The sequence below is a fragment of the Coccinella septempunctata genome, chromosome 1, assembly GCF_907165205.1.
Source record: "Coccinella septempunctata chromosome 1, icCocSept1.1, whole genome shotgun sequence".
NCBI classification, from domain to species: Eukaryota; Metazoa; Arthropoda; class Insecta; order Coleoptera; family Coccinellidae; genus Coccinella; species Coccinella septempunctata.
This window is the reverse complement of record NC_058189.1, coordinates 54669392-54690139: the sequence shown is the minus strand read 5'-3', so window position 1 is coordinate 54690139 and position 20748 is coordinate 54669392. Positions and strand designations below refer to the sequence as shown.

Genomic DNA, 20748 nt, shown 5'->3' with positions numbered 1-20748 from the left:
TGTGTCTGTGGCCGGCTTTAAGGTGAATAGAGTGGTCCTTCCTGGAGCTGGCTTTCGATTACAGAACGGTCATTTTTGTTAAACGTACGAAAGCCGAACGGCAAAGCGGGCGATGCATTCCGGTCCAAATCATGGTGCTGACTAGAAACCACAGAAAACATCCCTTGGTTTACTTTATGCTAAAAACTACGCAAAGAAACACTACGCCCCCACCAAATCCCTAGAAATGATTAAAGAGTTAACCTAGCTAAGCTATATTCAGCAATGAATGAATCTTTCAGCCCGAGCAATGACTCTTTGAAACACGTCAATCGGCTCTGCCGCACTCTGTTGTTTTGATGAATTCAACGCTAGGTAGGGTTATACTATTCAAGCGAAAACCCACATTGCCGAATATCCTATTCAGACGAAGTTTCTCTGAACCATAAGCTTACCGTGTCCCTCTAAGTATTCACGCGAATACTAGACATGAAACTCTTATAAAAAGCCCTGACAAAAAATTGATTGTTCATCTCCATCTTTCCTGCAATTTTGCGTTAGGCTTCCATAGGTGCAAAACCAGACATTTTAGAAATTTAGTCGAAAGGCATTCCTTTTGTACTTTCAATTCTGCATCTCAGGAAATTATTTTCTAATATACAGGGTGTTCCCAAATGAAATCATTCAACAAATGAGTGGATAGGGGGAACACCCCCTATATTTTTGCATATTTTCAATGCTCTTCAATACCTCTACCATGATTCAAAAAATTAGGGATATTTTTTCAACGGTACGGATCTTATTCAGAAAATCGGTAAAAGCCCTTTACCGATTTCCAGAAGCGATAAAAACATGAATTTGATCAGGATTTCTTTCAACTTAAAAATTTGCCTAGTCAACCTCTCTTATACAGGGTGTCCGTTATCAATGTCCAAATATGAGGAATTTCAAATTGTTCTTTCTCGATTTTTTCAAATGTGACACCCTGTATTTTTTTCATGATGATGTATACAGTTTAAAAATTTACATTTTTTCAGAAGTAACCAAAGGGCTATTTTCACTCCAGCGTACAGCAGACACGGAAAATGACATTTCAACCAACAATTTCAGGAATAATGAATATAATAACTAACAGATATTTTAAATGAGTCACACAATTAAACCAAACTGAATGACCAATCTTTGAAAAACTTTAAAACCCTTCCAAAATCATAATCCTTGAAGTTCAACATGAAAATGATAATGTTTGTCCGAATAAGTAACACATACACAGGTATTATTGCCAACTTGTGTATTCCAACGATTACAAAGTTTCATCGGCATCCAAAAAAATATTTATTCATAAAATGAATTAACACAATTTTTCTTTGTCTTTTTCAACGGTCGTTTGTTTTTGTATCCAATATTTAAATAAAATTTTCTCTTCTGATTTCATTTTTCGTGCCTGCTGGACGCAGGTGTGAAAAAGGTCCTTTGGTTAGTTCTGAAAAAATGTAAGGTTTCAAACTGTGTACATCATCATGGAAAAAATGAAGGGTGTTACATTTGAAAAAATCGAGAAAATACAATTTGAAATTCTTCATATTTGACATTGATAACGGACGCCCTGTATAAAAGAGTTTGATCATTTAGGAATTTAGATCATGACTAGGTAAATTCTTAAGTTAAGAGAAATCCTGATCAAATTCTTGTTTCTATTGCATCTGGAAATCGGTAAAGGGCTTTTACCGAACGACTGTTTCGGCGAAATTTTGCAGTTTTTTCTGAATAAGATCCGTACCATTTGAAAAATATCCCTAATTTTTTGCATTATGGTACGGGTATTGAAGAGCATTGAAAATATGCAAAAATTTAATGGTTGTTCCGTTTAAAAAATCACTCATTTGTTGAATAATTTCATTTGAGAACAGCCTGTATATCAAAAAATAATTTCCTGAGATATAGAATTGAAAGTACGAAGGGAATGCAACTAAATTCCTAAAACGTCTGGTTTGGCAGCTATGGAAGCCTAACGCACTATTGCATGACCCTGTATAGTAAAAGTGGCAATGCCGCCTAACCGAAAATAGTTCGGTCGAATAGAGAACGTCCGATGTTATTTATGAAACTTTCCCGAATTCAAGCTGGCAATTATTCCGAAAAATCAACCCGACCATCTCATGATTCGAACAACCCCCAGGAATTCACGCTGAGAACGTGCACTCGACGCGAGTCTAATTGCCTCCTCGGGACTTGAAACACTCGAGTTCCTTGGACGGCGAGACGCGGCAATTACCACTACTCACCCGAAACTTTCTTCTCCGCGGCGTCAATTTGGATGAGGAAACGCTGGATATATACTGACAACGAGGTTAGACACTTCATACAGCTCGAGTGGATCTCCGGCATGATACGACTTCCTGGGATAATAGATTCGGGACAATTGTTAATCTTGCGACGCCGTTTGAAGTGGTGCTTTTTGTTGGAGGTCGAAAGCAATCAACAATATTAAAGAAAGGTACAAAAATTAGGAGATCATGTCAGAATGGCAACGTGGTAACGTACTGTTGAGAAGAACCACTATCTCAAAAGAACGAGAGAAAACGAAATCGACAGCAATAAACTGGAAATAATGAAGATGCGCATCATCTTCAGGTAAAATTATCAAATTCTTGAAAAGGTACCTTCCCAGACCTCATGGTTGCCGGTTCAGTAATCTGGCAGCTAAGCTAACGAAAAGACAAGAGTTTCATCCATATAAAAAATTATTTATCCTAGAATTTAATGTGAGTAGTTTGACCTACAAACTACAACGTTCGTAAGATGCTTGGACTGTTAGAGGGTGGAAGGGAGCAAGATCCATTCAACTATTACACTAGCATCGTCGACATACAGCCATTCGAGCAGGTATTAGGTGTGAATCTTCGACAACTTGGCAAGGTTAAGCAAGAAGTGAAAATGTCTGTGATAAAGATAACTTGACTCGACGATACTATTGGTTATAGACTAATATGGAAGGAAAACGATTGGTACTCCTCTCCATCTTTCAACACGATTGCCGTAGTTACTAGGGGATGCATCTTCTTCTTCTACGTCTCTACGTGCGTTGCCTCTACCGAGCTGAACCGATACTTTGTGGCCCATTGTTAATCCACATGCAGTTGGAGAGACTCACATCCTGAAACACGCTCAAAAATTCCGCAAGTCGACAGAGAGGATTCCTTCTCATCACAGAAAGAGTGGGTGGCGTGTCTCCTAGCTGTTTACCTAAACTCTGTAAGGTAATCAAAATATGTTCAACAGTTTCATCAGGGTAAACAGGTGGCTGGTCACCAGACTCAGCTGTTTCCTTTGGAGTGCCAGGATTACTTTGATCTCAAACTCCAACTTTCCAAAGGGAAATTTTCTCTCCAGCCATCTGATAAAGAAGATGGGCATCGCTGGTTCCGGATCAGCAAAAGCTGGGGACTCACTTAGCAAGTATGTCTGCCTTCCCGTTTCCCGGAAGCCCTTCCTTCGCTAGACACCAAATAACAACGTTACCAGAGCCCAGCTCAAGCAGGGCTTTCCTGCATTCCCCTACTAAGAATAAGTTGACTATTTTCTCAATAAGCAATTTCAGTGTACCCTGACTGCTACAGAATAATATATAGATGTGTTTTCTGGAGTAACATGGGCGATATTCTGCAGTGTGCAGACAAGAACAGCATACAGTTCAGCCTGCACTATGGAACAATCTTTTCCTATGGTGTGGTGCAAACGAAGAACCACAAATCCAACATCAGTCCACGTGGACCGCACAGAAAAATCGGTGAACCAAGTGGAACTTTCAGGCACGAGAAGTTTTTTTGGTCGAGACTATAGATATCTACCAGTTTAAGAAATATTGAAAGCCCCCTATCAGACCTCTGTACCTGTTTCCAGACTTTAAGACCTGTCTCCATAATAACCTGTGTAAGTGCGAGGTGTACAGGAAGAAAAAAAATTTACTAACATATTGAATTCCCATCTGCTGATAGAAACCTCTACCTTCTAGGTAGCTCAGTTGCAGAGCACTGGACTACACGATATCCCAGAATACCCAAACACAAAAATCGCTTTCTTTGCAGACGACACAGCCATCTACACCCACTCTTTCTATGCTCAAGCATCTAACCTACTTCTGAGGAACCACCTACTGAAAATACAGGAATTCTACAAAAAATGGAAAATAACTATGAACGAAAAGAAAACAGAACAGATTGTCTTCAGTAGGAAATTCACGAACGACAAGATAATTACACCAATAAAAGTGGGAGAACACACAATAACCCCAAAAACCTCGGTGAAATACCTGGGCGTGGAACTAGACAGCAGACTCAATTTTCACAAACACATTAAGAACACTATCTGCAAAGCACATATGAACTTAAAAACCTTATATCCCCTCCTGAACAGAAAGAGCTACCTGAACAAAAAGAACAAAAAACTTCTATACACTGCCATACTGAGACCAACCATAACATACGCTGCACCCGTATTCTCCCATCTGAAAAAGTCACCACTACACCCACTACAAATCTTTCAAAATAAAATACTCAGACTCATAACCAACAGAAACAGATACACCCGCATTAAGGACCTCCATGACGAAGCTGAAATCGAGTCAATATCAAACTACATCAACAGAATCTCCAATCATTTCTACGAAAACCAATGCCAAGCCAGTGAAATAACACAACAAATTACCCACCTCAGATTCGACAACATTGACCCCAGCTATAAACACAAACTGCCATACCAGAACCTACCAATTTTCCGCAAAATAGGAAAACAACCACAACACTAGGCCTACCTTTTTCTCTCCATTGTTCAAGCAGGTTTTTTTAAATTATTTTTCCTGTAAATCACATAACCAAAACAAAACGAGAAAAACTATTTCTCTATGTAAATCAATTTAAAACCAATCCATTTTTAACTATTGTAAGGTTCAACAGAACCATGTCCCTTCCAAACAACAGTGTGAGCATATACATGCAGGAACTGTTTGTACTTTCCCCACCAAATGCAAAGGCAAATTTGTAACTTGCCTATCTAACAACTTTGTACATAATTTTCTAAATAAATACTTTTTGACTTTGACTTGACTGGACGGGTAATCGTGGGGTCGAGGGTTCTGGTCCTGTCCAGGGAGATGTTATTTTATGAATTTAATAACTTCTGTGCAGTTCTCTTCACTGCTAACATAAAATTCTTTCCTCTATTACATTCAGCCAAAGTTTTTGCGGTGTAATTTTCTAATTTCAAGCCGAAAATGATCTTCACCTTTTGAGTTTGATTGTCTTATTGATCAAGCATCATTGTACAATTCGAGTCTATCAATCTGCAGACACCCAAACATTAGGAAGAACTAGGAACTTGAAAACTCAGGAAAAAATTAGGATCTGCATACAACGATCATCAATTGGAAAAATTCAGCCGATGGTTTGGAGTTATCAGGCAATCGAAATAAAAAAAATTACTGATGCAGTTGGATACAAAATTAGTAGATATTTATAGATATAGGATATAGAAACCTATTTGAAGACTTGTGCAAAACACTGTAAGCTGAGTGCTGAGAACTGAGACTTTATTGTCTTCACTGATATTCCGATATACATTGTGTCACCTTCACAACTTTCACACAAGAATACAAGATTCATTTTACAAATCTCTTCAAATCAGTTATTTTTTTTTTATTGTGAAAGGGACGTGAAGAGTACAGGAAAATTGACACTCGTTATCAAAAGATCTTTCGAAATCATTGTCATTGTCCAAAAATATATTATTGCAACTGTATTTTAATCCCCATTTCAAATCTGTAGGGACAATTTTTTTAAATAATTCAGACTGATTTTATTGGTGAGATACTGAATGTATTTTAATTTTTTTGTGAAAATTGTTTTCTCATATCCTTTTTTATTAGTGGGGAGAACTTATCGAAAAAAACATCCTACGAGTATTTCAAAGTTATAGGAATATGAAAAAACTACACCCATCCTAAGTTGTCATTAATTCTCATTTCCAGCGTAGACTGGACCATTTGGGTCGATTTAGTCATCATGAGATAAAGTGTTTCTGTCAATTCCACAGTGATCTGGATTAGGTTTCTATCTAGCTAGGGTCGTTTCGAAACATAGAGGGTGAGTCTTTGATTCGTACGAATATTTCAACAGTAGCTTCTTGAGGTCAAAAGATACACTTTTTTCCAATACTATTTTTTCCGAATCGGCTCGGTTTAAAAGATACAGGCTATTGAAAAACCAAAAACGGTTTTATCGAATGGAGTAAATTTCTAACTATAGTTTTTTTATTCGATGAATCTTTTTCAAACACAAGATATCAGCTACGTTTTTCAGTATTCTCATTATGTCCATTACGTACCATAAAAATATCAAAAATTAAAAGAATCCAACTTTTGAAACTGAGTTGGACGCTATCTAATGAATACTTGAACATTTTGTGAAATAAAACTATTCTTCATATTTTCTCGTAAAGTGCACCATTTTCGGGTAATTTCATGTTCAAAAATTAAAAAGCATCTCTGAAATTTAAAAAATTGGGTACTTTGGCTGAATACAACTCTGTTTAAAAGATCCACAGATGTGTAGTGTCACACATTTTGCTATTTATTCTGAAGGTAATTCTGTTTTTCAAAGGGCACAGCTCATTTTGAAAACTTGAAGTGACTTTATCTTCTCATCAGGGCCCAATCCGAAAATGGTATAGTAAAAAAGTGCGTCTTTTGATTTCAAGAATCTACTGTTAAAATATTTGTATGAGTCAAAGACTCACCAAGTATAGTGCGAGTCATTAACTTTGAAACAAATTCAATACCCATATATTAAAGACAGTATGATCGAATAGGTCATTAGTATTTTGAATTGCTCTCCTTTTGATGCACGAAAATGTGAGATAATTATAATTTATAAATTTGAGATATTAGGTCATCATAATTTTTCATAACTCTTCTCAAACAGTATAAGCAATTACACATTCGTACCAAATACCAAATTATCATTGCTCATCTTTGATAAAAGATTTAACAAACTTTAACTAATTCGAGAATGAAGAAATCTGATTCATTGAAATAATTCAGTCAGTTCAAAAATTGAATGTCAAGAGATAAACAGTTTATCATCACCCGAACCTTCACCCACCTGATGCTAGATGTTAGCTATACTATGATAGTCATGTTAGTCAAAATCATGTTATTCAGTTTTGAGTTGAAGTATGGATTTTCATCAAATATCAGCCACATCAATTTCATATTTGGAGAAACGATTTATTTTGATGGAACCTACTTTTATCACCAAAAAGGACTCGCCCAGCACAAAGATTTGATATCGAATAATTACTGTTGTATGCAATATAGCTCCATCTACATAAATGGAACCAGACAGGTGATGATGAAACGAATCTTGTCACTATTCCCGAGCCCGAACAATGCGTCAAATCTTTCGAAGGATTACCCACGGGCGCAAAATGTTAATTCCGTCCAGTATACAGTTAATGAGAAGCTAACGGCCACTATAATGCAATTTCTGTAACAACGCGTTTTCACGCCCTCCTGGATCGCAAATTTATGTCCATAATGATCGATATTCACGCCCGGGTTATTTATTCGTTTAATTGATTTCATACGATTATACATAAATCCTCATCGGAACGGAATAATGGTACCTGTTATTTTACTTCGGCGTCCTTAGGACTCAGCGTTGTGTACCTACCGTGAAATATGTGAATGTCTCGCAATTACAGGTTTCTAGTTGAGCTAGAGCAGAACTTATAACGTGCTACTTGAACAGCAAACGTGGTATTTATTATGTAGTATTCGAACATGTAAATACTGAAGTTTCGAAGCACTAAATATGGCTAGTTGGAAATACACTGTAGCTAATAGCTGCAGTAAGTACATATGGAAGGAAATCAATTAATTGCCTGTTACATTCGTAACATTTCTGTCAGATATTTTCGAGTCATTTGAAAGAAGGTATTTTTCTCATTTATGAACCCAACAGGCAACAAGATTAGTGAAAAAAAATTCAGATTATAGAAAAAACGAATATTTAAAATGAAGGTAGTCCCCAGTTTCGGACACTTTTACATAATGGGTTAAAAGTAATTTTATAATAACTGCATAATAACTACTTGTTCTGTGAATCAAGAAGCACCCTAATTATTAAGGAGGAGATCCAATATGGCCTTTGTAGAGGGTGTCGAAATTTTTCAATGCGATCTTATATTTTTATAACAATTTATAACAATGCTGATTGTGAACCCGTAGATAGCAATTTTATCGGACAAATACAACACAGGTAGATATTGCAGATTAAATTTTTTGAAAAATGTCATTTCAACGATGAAAATTTGAACGAAAAAAGAATTGGAAACGTTGCAAATTATACAGTGTGTTTCATTGGAAAACGAAACGGAAATACTTAACAGCCGGATAGGTGGCACCGAGATGGTTCTGGAGATACCACATTTTATTGGCTCTTACTGTCTTTGTAGCCGAGTTTCAGGATGTTTTATGACTTTTGCTCGTTTCTTCCTGACAATGCTAAGTAAGGGTAGATCCCTTCGTTTGCATAAAAAGTTCAGCTCTTTTCTACACTCGATTTTAGTATTCGTTTGCTGATTGAATTTACACCAGTTTAGAGGAGGTGTAGTTTATCTACTTCTCCTTTTGACTATGTGTAGATTAACTACATTTCCTCTACATACACTGGTGTAAATCAAATCGAGTGTAGAAAAGTGCTACATTTTTTATGCAAACGAAAGGACCTCTTTAATGGATTCATGTTTTGGTGATTCAGAATTTCAGGAATCCAAGTACCTATAAAAACCTCTATTTCATGTTAAAAATTTGTGCAATAAAACTGTCTGCTCGAAAATTTAAATCACACGCCTCAGTTTTTTGTGGTCTTTCAAGTATTGAAACAGATTTTCAATAATTCGATTTACAGGATGTTTTTTCGAGGATTCAAATGATTCATAATTTTTTGTTAACCCGGACCTGGATTTTCTTGCGATTATTGAATTATACATTTGAGCTTCAAATAAGAAACACGTTTGCCAAATATGAAGAGAAAATATACCGGGTGGTTCGTCTGATATGGCCTCAGGAAGAAACGAGCAAAATTCATCTCGGCTACGGAGACAGTTGGAGCCAATAAATGTGTTATCTCCAGAACCACCAAGGTGCCACCTATCCGCCTGTTGATGACTCTGTTTCTCAATGAAACACCCTGTATAAACAAAGAACTAGCAGTAAACGAGAAAGAGAAAGTGAATAATACACCCTTAAGTTATTAAACTGATTCGATATCTAAGGAAAAATTAATTAATCATAAGAGTAGACCTTCACAACTTGTTCTCCAATTGCACTGTGAAGAATTTAATCTCTGCCTCAAAAATCCGAGAGGGCCTTCAGACCAGGTCGGGTCCTCCAAGTGATGATTCTTCTGTTCTTCAGCTGTTCGGATCCATATGTTTGGGAAATAATTTCATTGAATCCGCATAGAATCTTATGAAGACAAATTCAAAGAATTTGTTTTATTAGGTAATCTAAGAAAAAAATGAATTCAACTCATCGTAAAGTAAATCCACAGCCGTCTTTAGAATTAAGGCTGTGGTAATTCCTAGGTGGAATCCACTACCATAAAATTGAACCTAAAAAAATCGTGTGTGGAAACCTCCATATTTCAGCCTGATGGGTCCCAAGGGTCATGTTTGGTCTTTTTCAGCGGCAAATTATTCTTCGTTATGACTTCGTATTGACCCAAGAATGAACGGAAACGTAAATAGGGAATTATAAATAGCCCCAGTAGTGCAGGACGGTGGAAGTTGTTCATTCAATTTCCCCCGATGAAGTTTTTGTGGGATGACTTATTTAAACTTTCCAGGAAGAGTACCTGAAAAAAATTTGAATCGACTACTTATCCGGCATGTTGGTATTTTGTCCTTGAATAACAAGCGAGGACGAAGTGATTAAAACAACGTTTTCGACTTCAGAAAACACCCCTTGTTCGTGATTATTTATTTCTACCATTCTATTAAAGTTGATTTGGTGAAGAAATTCTTGATCTTGAGAAAACTTCACTCGATTATACACTGCTCAAAAAAGTGGATATTCGGGAGAACATACTTCTTGCACTTGACTTAAAATTTTAGTATTGCTGTGAGTACACTCAATACAAAATATGGTCCTTATGACATTAAATTACACGAAACTCATTTCTTGGAGGTGTATGATAATTTTTTTTTGTGATCCTTTTTTGAATCTGGTGGGCGAATGTTGGTGTGGCGAGGACGTGATCAATGCAGAGATATAGAAGGGGGGAGATTGAGCTTCGACCACTGCGCATCCTATTTTCATGGGACAAAAGTGGGTCCGCCATTTGTCAGGTCATAGCACGGTATTATGATCACGGTTTAACAATTTAGTGAATATTCTTGTCATTTAGCTGCCATTGCCTGCTGTCAAGTCAAACGAATGTAAACAAATATCAACGTATTTTTGGTGATATTTAGCGGATTCGTGTGGTTTTATTAGCTTTTTTTGCTGAATAGCAGGATATTCACGATGGCTTACTTCACAATTATAGGTAAGTTCCCAATTATATCAATTTTTGAATATCTTTGATAGATTTACAAATTTTTTAAACTTGTTTCAGTATTTCTCCTTCAAAATTGATGAAAAGACTCATCGAATTGAAAAAACTCCAAGCATCATATAGAAGGAAATTAAGTATCTAAAAAATAAAATACAACAAATTAAAGAAGTGATGGACTTTTTGAGACAAGATCAACGTATTTCTGAAAATGCTGCCCATCATTGGGAGAAATCTTTTGATTCAGTGCCACATTGATGAAAAGATATTTAAAAAATGTAGAGAATGATACTGTGACCCTAAAAGTTCCAGTCTTGTGGGAATTGTAATATTCTTCAAAAATCAAGGTAAGATGAGATAATTTAATATGAAACTGAGATGATTTTATTTTATGTTTGTTTCAGGGGGACTTCATGTACCATCATATGGAATTATAACGATATGTCAATTAGGAATTTGATGATTTCAACTAAAAATAGAGTTCCAAGAGATGAAAATTTTCTCGAAGCATTTGCAACAATTCAGTCCCAAAAATTTTATGATCGAGTTGATGATTTGTTCCCTTCCGTGAAAGAACATTTTTCATATTCTTCAGTGATTGGCAGACATCATGGCTTTCTTTTAATGAAAAATATTGCCAGATCTCATTTTAAAATTAGAATATTCAATCTGTAAAAAGTTTATACTGAAAAATTCAAGGTTCTGCAATTAGAAGACTTCATCACTTGATTTTATGCAGGAATTGATACTGGATATACAATATTGTATAAATAAAATGAATAGAAAAATGTTTTTTTTCTTTTATATTATATATTTAATGCCAGTAGCTACTGAAAAATTTATCGACCTTGTTAGCTTTCATCATATCATGTCTTACTTCCAATAAAAAATATCAGATCAAATTATCCACTTTGTGCAAAAAATCTAGTGTCCTTCAGATAGACAAAATCGTGTTTCCTTAGAAACAGAAAATAAAATTAAAACTTAATAGCAGAGTTCCAGAATTGGATCTCGAAGGAACGGGCAATTTTTCAGGTTACTTTCCTCTGATCGTAATTAGGGAATAGTAGTGAAAAACGATTCTGGAACAAACCAAATATTGGTGACGCTTCGAAGTCTATATATATCAGACTACCCCATAAGACCAAATTGCTAGAATCTTCGAAATCATGGATTTTATTTTGAAAACGTTACCTATTTTAATATTTCGTTTCATGTTTTTATTTGTTGTTAGGAAACTATTTTTCCCACTGGCTCCCAACCAGAATCAACATAGAAGTATATATGTATTTCAATGATTTAAAAAATTTTGAAATTGAGTTAGGTTCTCAAACTGGGAGAAAAAATTCGAAAAACTTTCAGATAAAGTCAAACATAGGTACCTACTTTATTACAATATGAATAGAAAAGACAATTAAATTAAAATTTATCGCTCCCTTCATCGTTGGTTACAAACGCTTGAATATAATTCAAAAGGATTCATTGGTACAGTTTAGAATTTAGATGATATGTTCAATATTTGCACATCTCATTATATTCACCAGAATACACAAAACAAATAATTTTTTCCTTCGTTGAAATTTTTGGTATTCATTTTGTATTGTACTGAAGAAATAAGAAACGAATTGACCGAAATCTCATAATTTCAAGTACTGTTATCAACGAAATCATAACATTCAAATTCTGAATTTTACGTCCCCCTGTATATAACTCTTGCCACATGCTATCACTTTTAGGCGGTGCTGTATATATTTCCTGACAAATGGCGGTCTTCAATTTTAGCCAGTTCGCGCAGCTCGAAGCTCAATCTCCCCCCTTCTATATCTCTGGATCAATGGTATGATTAACATTTCATGGACGCACAGATCTTTTTATTCATATCAACGCAACTATGCTCATGAGCTCGCCAATGCTTCGATGGATATGGCAAAACATTTCTCAAAATTTTATCGATCCTCACATCCCTGACTCAATTTCGTATAAGAAGAGCTAGAGGAGGCCCTACTCGATATTATACCTCGATTTCAAGGTCAACATTTTTTGAGTCTTCAGACTCCCTCAGGTAGAAACAGTCCTGCTTACTGTTGCCATTTCAAGCAGGTTAACCTAAATTAATACATTTACTAAATAATTTTTTCATTTCCAACTTATATATTGAGTATTACTTGTAGGTAAACAAATTCTCCTCTTCAGTTATTGAGCCGTGTAGAATGTGAAATATTCTCAGTAGTCAGATACGTCAGATTCTAGCTTGGAAAGTTGTTAGTAGTTTTGAAACGCTTAATAATAATTTTTGTAAATATAATAATTGGGGAGCCGACGATGCTAAATCGAGATTTACTTGAGCGTCGTGTAGACCTAGTGGATTCCGAAGATTAGATGGTAGAAAGTAAAAAAAAGGCACTTTAGCGGTGGGGAAAGCGTCTGCTGGTTCTCAAAGTTGTAAAAAAAACGTCAGGTGTACAAGCGTGTCAGATTAAGCTACTGTATATGCCTTCGTATCTTTGATGATAAATTCATGTTAATTTGACAGTTGGCGCGGTGGAGCTGGCTGTACGGAAGAGTTGATAATAGTGAAAAAAAAATATTTCGAGCGTATCAGATTTTTAGAACATATGTTAATTGGACCCTACTTTTCAAGAGACAGACAATTCTTACGTGACGCAAGGTCACAGCGGTCCTTTGAAAATGCAAAAAAAATTGTTACTTGTACATACTCGAGCGTGTTAGATTTTCATATAGATGGTTAATCTCGGTGTTGCAGACGTTTTGACCCATTAATCTGACCATAATTAGGAGGGGTTTTCAGTGGCGGCTCGTGGTCATGAGAGCTGAGGAGGCTAATAGTTTTCGAGGAGTGTTGGAACAAACTCCTATCAGTCAATAAAGTATACTTCTTCAATATAATGAAAAGTTGCCAGTTCTAAGACTAATTTTCAATGCAAGAGGATGCTATATGCTCCTTTGACTTGTTATGCCTTTCCATAGAACGCGGTATATTTTTCAAATCTGAAAACCCCGTTTTGAACCATGAAGTATATTCAGTTTGATGAGAAAATAGTAGATATGGCCAGCAGAATAATTTTTCCCGTTTGATCGATCCAATTAACCAATCACATTTATCGTACCAAACAACACTGAAACCTCTTTTCTGACGATTTTCGGTAGACTTTAGTGTAATTAAATTTGGTGGAGGTCTTGTAAAGGTTTTAACAACGTGTACAGTTAATTCTCAATATTCAATTCCATTTTATTTTTTGATCCGTATCAGTACTTACGCCCTAACAAAACAACCTATCTTATCAAGAATATATCACAAATTTCCCGAAGTTCCAGTTCTCCACGAAGTCGTTACATTCAAATTGAAAATTGAAATCATCAAACTACCGCCGGACAACGCCCCTACCGCCGGAGATCAAGCGAATATAGTCGAAGACGGCACGAAAGAATCGATGGGAACAGGGGAGCTGTGCCTCCTCTGGTACATTTTACCGGCGAATATGGTACAGTAAGTCAGCTGAATTCTTGTTCGGCTAGTATGTGAGTCTAGAGAACGTATGCGTGAGTTACACTATCAACGGAAGCAGCAGGCCCAACAGCCTCCGTCCGAATAGGCACTATAGGCAGTCCTAGGAAATATTCACATTCGACGCGGCGGATGCGTACGCGGCCGGTGGATGTTGATTGTATGATTGTTATGCTGGATTTTTATGAGCGGAGGACCGAAAAATGAACTAATTTTCATCTGAATATCTAGTTCAGGTGTTCGGATAATTTATATAGAAATTACTTTCTGAAAATGAGGACATGCCCGAAGTGAATGTATTTTAGCTCTAAGCTTTATGAGGAGGCTTAGCCTCCCTTGCCTCCTCTGACGAGCCGCCCTTGGGGGTTTTCTTAATCTAACAGTTTGAAGATGATAACAAGGCTTTTTTTAAAGATATTTCCCTTTCTGTACCTCTGATCGTTTCTGTATTCATTATGAAAGGTGTAGATAATAAAATTCTATACAACTTTTCCCTGTAGCAATTTTTCATGCCCTTAACCGTCTTGAGCTAAAGGATGAGTAGCTTAGCCACACATGCGAAAGGCCAAGGTCAATGTAGAAATACAATCTAATATACATTCATCGCCATTTATCTCAGAAACGTTCAAACGTGGAAAAAATTGCTATGGACAAAATTTGTAGAAAATGTTATGCTCTATAACTTTTATGATGAAGGCGAAAACAATTTGAAGTCCAGGAGAGGAGATAATTCAAAAAAACTGATTTTTGTTATTTTTATGGCCAACTATTATTGTTCCGGATTGCTGAAACTGTCAGATTATATTTTTTCTGTTATTCTTGAATCATTAGCTTCAAATTGAAAAAAAGCCATCGCGCTCTAGAATGTACACGTGACGTTTTTTTTTTGCAAGTTTAGCGCGCTCCCATACATTTTCGTCACGCTTAAAATGTCAGATTAAGAGAATATATACTTTTTAACATGTAATTAACCACATGTATCTTAATCTGACACGCTCGAGTATGTACAATGAGCGTTTTATTTTTACTATTCTGACAGGGTGTCCTAGACAATTCCCCCTATATACAGGTCTAATTTTTATTATTGTTACTCTGCAGGGTCCAAGTCTCCCCTTATATAAATCTGAAACGCTCGAGTTAATCCCGAATTTCCCTTTTGGGCTCTCCCACTACAAATGTAAATTCGCCAAAATAGTAGCTACTTGTTTGTCAGTGTGTTTGGTAGTCGTCGAATTTGTAACTTGACGGAAAAATCATAATTCATTATCCCTTATTTGAATTTCACACTCATTGGGAAAGAAAAAATTTCAATCTCAATTAAAGTCAACCTTTTCATTCCTTACTACCTGATAATAACAATAAATAATTCATCAAACAATTCATGCACCTGTTTCGAATTCTGGAAAACTTGAAAATATTGATTGCTGAATTTTTCTGTTCCAGGTCTTAGGATAAGGATAGCCAATTTATTTTTCAAACTGTTGACCTGCATTCTATACATGCTCCGGGTCGTGACTGATCTAGATCCAACATATGCGAAATGGTAAGTTCCTTTAAATTGCCTTCAGTTTTCCGTACACCGAATACTTTCTCGTCCCAATCCCCAACAAAAAAATTTCATTTGTAAGAATTTCGTTCAATTAAGCGTGCTCTGGACTTTTCTTCATCGAATAGCTGAACGAATTGTCCTGAACTTTACTTCGACCCAACAACGCCATAGCATGGATAACCAAGGGAATATTGACCGCGGTCAAAACTCGACCAAGCTTTAAATGTCAGAAACTTGGAGGCGATAAAGCAATGAGAGAAATAAGCGTGTTCTCGCAATTCATTTCTAATTCATTCTCTCGGTTTCGCTCCAAACGTGAAACTCAGTTCTTCAAGTTTGTTTGTGTTACTGTTCCAGATGTTTCGATAGAACCATAATTAATTATGAATTGTTTGGATATGAGTATGTTTCTATTAGATTGGAGTGGGCTTTGCAATTTTTGTGGTTATATATACAGAGTGAGTCTTTGACTCGCACGTAGATTCTTGTTTTTCTCTTACCATTTTTTTCCGAATAAGCTCTGTTTCAAAGATACAGGCTATTCAGAAACCATAAAAAAATTTGAAGGTCTCGTAAAATAAAAGTATTCTTCATATTTTCTCGTATAATGCCCCGTTTTCGAGTAATTTGATGTTCAAAAATTAAAAACTATCTGTGTCATTTGAAAAATTGGGTACTTTACCTGAATACAACTCTGTTTGAAAGATCCGCAGATGTGTAGTGTCCTAGATTTAGCTTGTTATTCTGAAGGTAATTTGTTATTTCAGGGGTGACACAGGTCATCATGACAACTTAAAAGGGCTATATCTTTTTATCATGACCAAATCGAAGAAAATGGTATAGAAAAAAGTATTCCTTTTGACCTCTACTGATGAAATATTTGTACAAGTGAAAGACTCACCCTGTACATACTCTTGAATGTCAGCACAGCAATACATTTTTAGTCATCAAACAATATAGCATATATGTATGAGTTTTAACAGAGGTTAGTGTAACATGGTACCATACAATGCGACGTAAGATACAAATGCTTAAGAAAGGACCTCAGTAAAAAAACTCTGTCTCCCCGTGAGTAGTGTAGTGAACACGGAATAAGCTTTTAATACGGAAGAGCTTCTTTTCCATTGACATAAAAATTTCTTTATCCTCTCTCCCTCGAGATTATGTCTGAAACAACAAACCAGGGCAGAAAACCACAAAGAAAAAGTAAATAATATAGCCTTCATCAAACTGATTCGAAGACTTAATGATAACCAAGGAAAAATTAATTAATCATAGGTATATAACTTGTTCTCCAATTATCTGTGAAGAACATCATATCTGCGTCAAAAATTCAAGGATCATTGTCGTTTTCAGAAATCCCTCCAGAATTGAAATTAATAATATTCCCAATCTTGCTTTTGACCCAGGTCCCAGAGGACCTTTCGACCAGGTTCGGTCTTCCAAGTAATGATTCTTCTCTTCTTCAGTTGTGCGAGGAACGCTACAGGACCCTTACATTCTTCTGACACTCCATTTCGAGGCTGATATTCTGTGTCTGAATCTTCTGAACATAGCGCTAAGCTTGAACCTACACCACATTAGTAGCAGAGTAGAAATAATTAATTAAAATTGATTTTCCAATTACTTCAAGAGGATGTTTGGTACAAGAATAAGAAAGATAATCACAATAATATATGTCATACTTAATAGAATCTAAACGTTGACGACGAATTTTTCCGAACTCATGTTGCATGACTGTTTTTATCATACCTGCATCATAATCCTTCATCTCAGAACTAGAAGCATGCGAATTTCCAAGATTATAACACACGCTGTGTTTTGAATGTTGCTAAGCAGCTAAACCAAGTCCAAGGATTTCATTTATGCGACTAATTACAGAATATATATGAACACACACCTAATTTAATATTGACCGTACAATACTGTAGGTTTGATATTCAATTACTATTCGCATTTCGATGTGATGATCATTGACATTTATTCTCAGTATAAATTAGAATATTTGTTCTCAAGAATATGGCCTACGTCTTTTGCAAAATTCAAAAAAAAATTAGTGTGATGAAAATAAAAAGTTGTAAGTGACAGCAACTGCATATTTTCAGTTTTGTAGATGATTCCTCTCTTTGTAGCCTTGATCAAAAGGAGAGGAACTCTCTTAAATGCTGGGAAAAATGTATGATCATGGACAATTTGTCTACATGAAATATTTTTTTATTTTTATATGACTTTTTTTTGTTGTTGCCTTTGTCGAACGTGTGAATCGACAAGATGATCTAAATGTGAAAATCCCGTTGAGTTAAATTTGAGACAACTCAAATGTTCCTTTTTGCGGATTTCAAAACTTCTAAAAGTTCTCCTCATTCAAAATGCATCATAAAAATTGCATCAAAATCGACAGACGTCACTACGATGCATAGGTTCAATTACATCTTTGACATTTATTAAGCGATTGTTCAAATTTTTATTGGTTTTCAATCATATGTTTACAGAAGGTATGAAAATGTTTGCGTATTCATAAGAAACCTTATAATTTTTTTTGTCTTGATGCATCATTCAACGTTTTTGTTTGGAAGAGCTTGTAACAGTTTGATTCAAATTTCAGCCATATTGTTCACGTGAGATAATTGATGATGGTAAACTAGTAGGAGGATTTAATGGGCTATTTCCATCATTTTCGCTTATTCTGCTCAACGTTGAATTGTAATGTGTGGTCTTTAGATGACATTGTTTGCGGAGTTAGACTGCACTTCAACATTGAGTTCTATTATTCCCCAGAGTCCTAATGAACTCATGCATCTACTTAGACGTCTTCAAGTAGGATTCATATTTGTTTAAGTTACTCGCCCAAAGCTGTTTTTGCGTTGGCTAGCATTGTATACATTTTGTGACATGGAGTTTCTTTCTTCGGCTCACAGAATTTGCTCTCGTCAATGACATATTCTCATGAGATAATTCCTGAGAATGCTCAGGCAGAAATATAAAACTCGGATGAAATTTTCGTGAAGTGGAATTCTGTTATCACTAGAGATCTCTTTCGATGAATATATAATGTTGATTTTCCCATTTCTCTTGCATATACAGAGTGATTCTTCAACTTGTACAAAAATTTTCATAGTAGATTCTTGAGGTCGAAAGAAAAACTTTTTTTCTTCGCCATTTTTTCCGAATCGACTTAGATAAAAAGATATAACCATTTTCAGTTTTCATAATGAGCTGTGCCAACCATGGGAAAACAAAATTACCTTTAGAATAACTAGCTTAATCTGTGACAGTACGCATCTGTGGATCGTTGAAGCAGAGTTGTATTCAGCTAAAGTACAGAGAAAATATAAGGTATACTTTTATTTTACGAAATGTTCAAATGAAACGTTCAATGTGTCCAATTTAGTTTCAAGAGTTGGGTTCATCGAATTTTTGGCTTTTTTTATGGTAAGTGATAATCAGAAAACTGAAAGACGTGGGTGATATTTTGTGTTCGAAAAAAATTCATCAAATAAATGAATTTAATTTCATTCGATAAAACCGTCTGAGAGATTTAACTAAAAATATCATTTTTATGGTTTTTTCTACAGCCTGAAGACTTTGAACCGAGCCGATTCGAAAAAAAATGATACAGGAAAAAAGTGTTTCTTCTGACCTCAAGAATCTACTGTTAAAATATTCGTACGAGTCAAAGACTCACCCTGTACAGTTACATTCGTCGGAATGATAGTTTTCTTTCAGTCGACAAATAACCTAGATGACATCGAATATTATTGTGGAGACAATCATTCATACCTACTAAATCAACGAAAATGTTAAACTAGTCGTAAATCACAAATAATGATACCAGAAATCACATTCATGGGATAGTCAAAAATGAACATTAAGAGCATATGACTGTTCCGTCCATATAGGCACGTCATAAACAAAATGACCATAAAAAATAACGAGGTAATTTCGGTATGGCTTTCCTGAGATTACATAATAAACTCCGCGGTTAAATGTTCAGATGGCAGCAGTATCGCATGGAAACTATAGACAATCCGTGGTAGCTATCAAATGTTGGGATTTCGCTACGACCGCAAAAGTTTTGATCGAGTTATGAAACAACATCATTATACTGGCAATACCGAATATGTTTTCAGGGGGTTGAAATTTGATATATTTTTAGCGGGGTAACTTACACCAATGTAGCATATACCCATTTCCCATTTTGAGCAAGGAGAGTTCAAACAGGTAAATAGTGGGTCAAACTTTATCTATACATTCGAAAAGTGGATACGCATATAATAGGTTGTTAACCCAATTACATATTCAAATAATTGTATGCATTCCTGAAATTTTTATACTTCAAGTTTCATTATTCTGTTCTATATTAAAACTTCTATAAAAGTAGATCTTATATCTTATAATGAAAAAAATTTTTTTGTCGTTTGACGAATAAAAAATTTATTTCTGACTTTCCGAGGTAACCAAATGATTGAATTGAATTATAATGAAAACCCCACATAAATTTGAGCTTTCTGACGTGAGATATTCATTTCCTCTTTTTGAACTGACCGCTAAAACGGTGTAGACCTCTCTTAAAGCTTTCTCTAGTGTCATTTTTAGTAGGGTAGAAGGAAGTTTTAAAATTAAAGCAACCTTAGGTTTGATTATGAAACTGGGAGTAAGGTTACGACCAGTTTCATAATCAAATTTAAAGTCACAGCTTCATTCATTCATTCATTGCTGTATCCCGTTACCGGGAATAAATCTACAACAATTGAGACTCAAGTAACGAGGGCCCGACTCAGATGGTGCGGCCACATTCTGAGGATGCGAGACACAAGACTCCCCAAAATAGCTCTATACGGCGAACTCACTGAGGGAGCCCGGAAACCAGGAGGCCAGTATAAGCGGTTTAAGGATACACTACATCAATCCCTAAAATCAGTTAATGCTAATCATAACTGGGAACAACTAGCGTTAGACAGGTCACAGTGGAGGTCTTTGGTCCACGGTTATAATGGAGAATCGAGAAGGATACAGCGGCGGCCAGATCTGGTTGGAGACTATCCATGCCCTGAGTGTGGAAGGATCTGCAGGTCACGGTT

At 35.8% G+C, this 20748-nt stretch overlaps 1 protein-coding gene and 1 long non-coding RNA gene across 2 annotated transcripts in view; both read left to right on the top strand.

The window, feature by feature from the left end:
• The window catches only part of LOC123311108 (potassium channel subfamily T member 2), a 298137-nt gene that overhangs the window by 140484 nt on the left and 136905 nt on the right, over positions 1 to 20748 (top strand). The window contains exon 4 of the mRNA XM_044894894.1: positions 15562 to 15661. Within this exon, the coding sequence (XP_044750829.1) occupies positions 15562 to 15661 (100 nt within the window). The remainder of the gene's footprint in view (positions 1 to 15561; positions 15662 to 20748) is intronic.
• On the top strand, positions 10480 to 11840 carry LOC123311117. Its single transcript, XR_006537422.1, has 3 exons — positions 10480 to 10586; positions 10656 to 10939; positions 10997 to 11840. It is a non-coding gene; the product is annotated as an uncharacterized LOC123311117 (long non-coding RNA).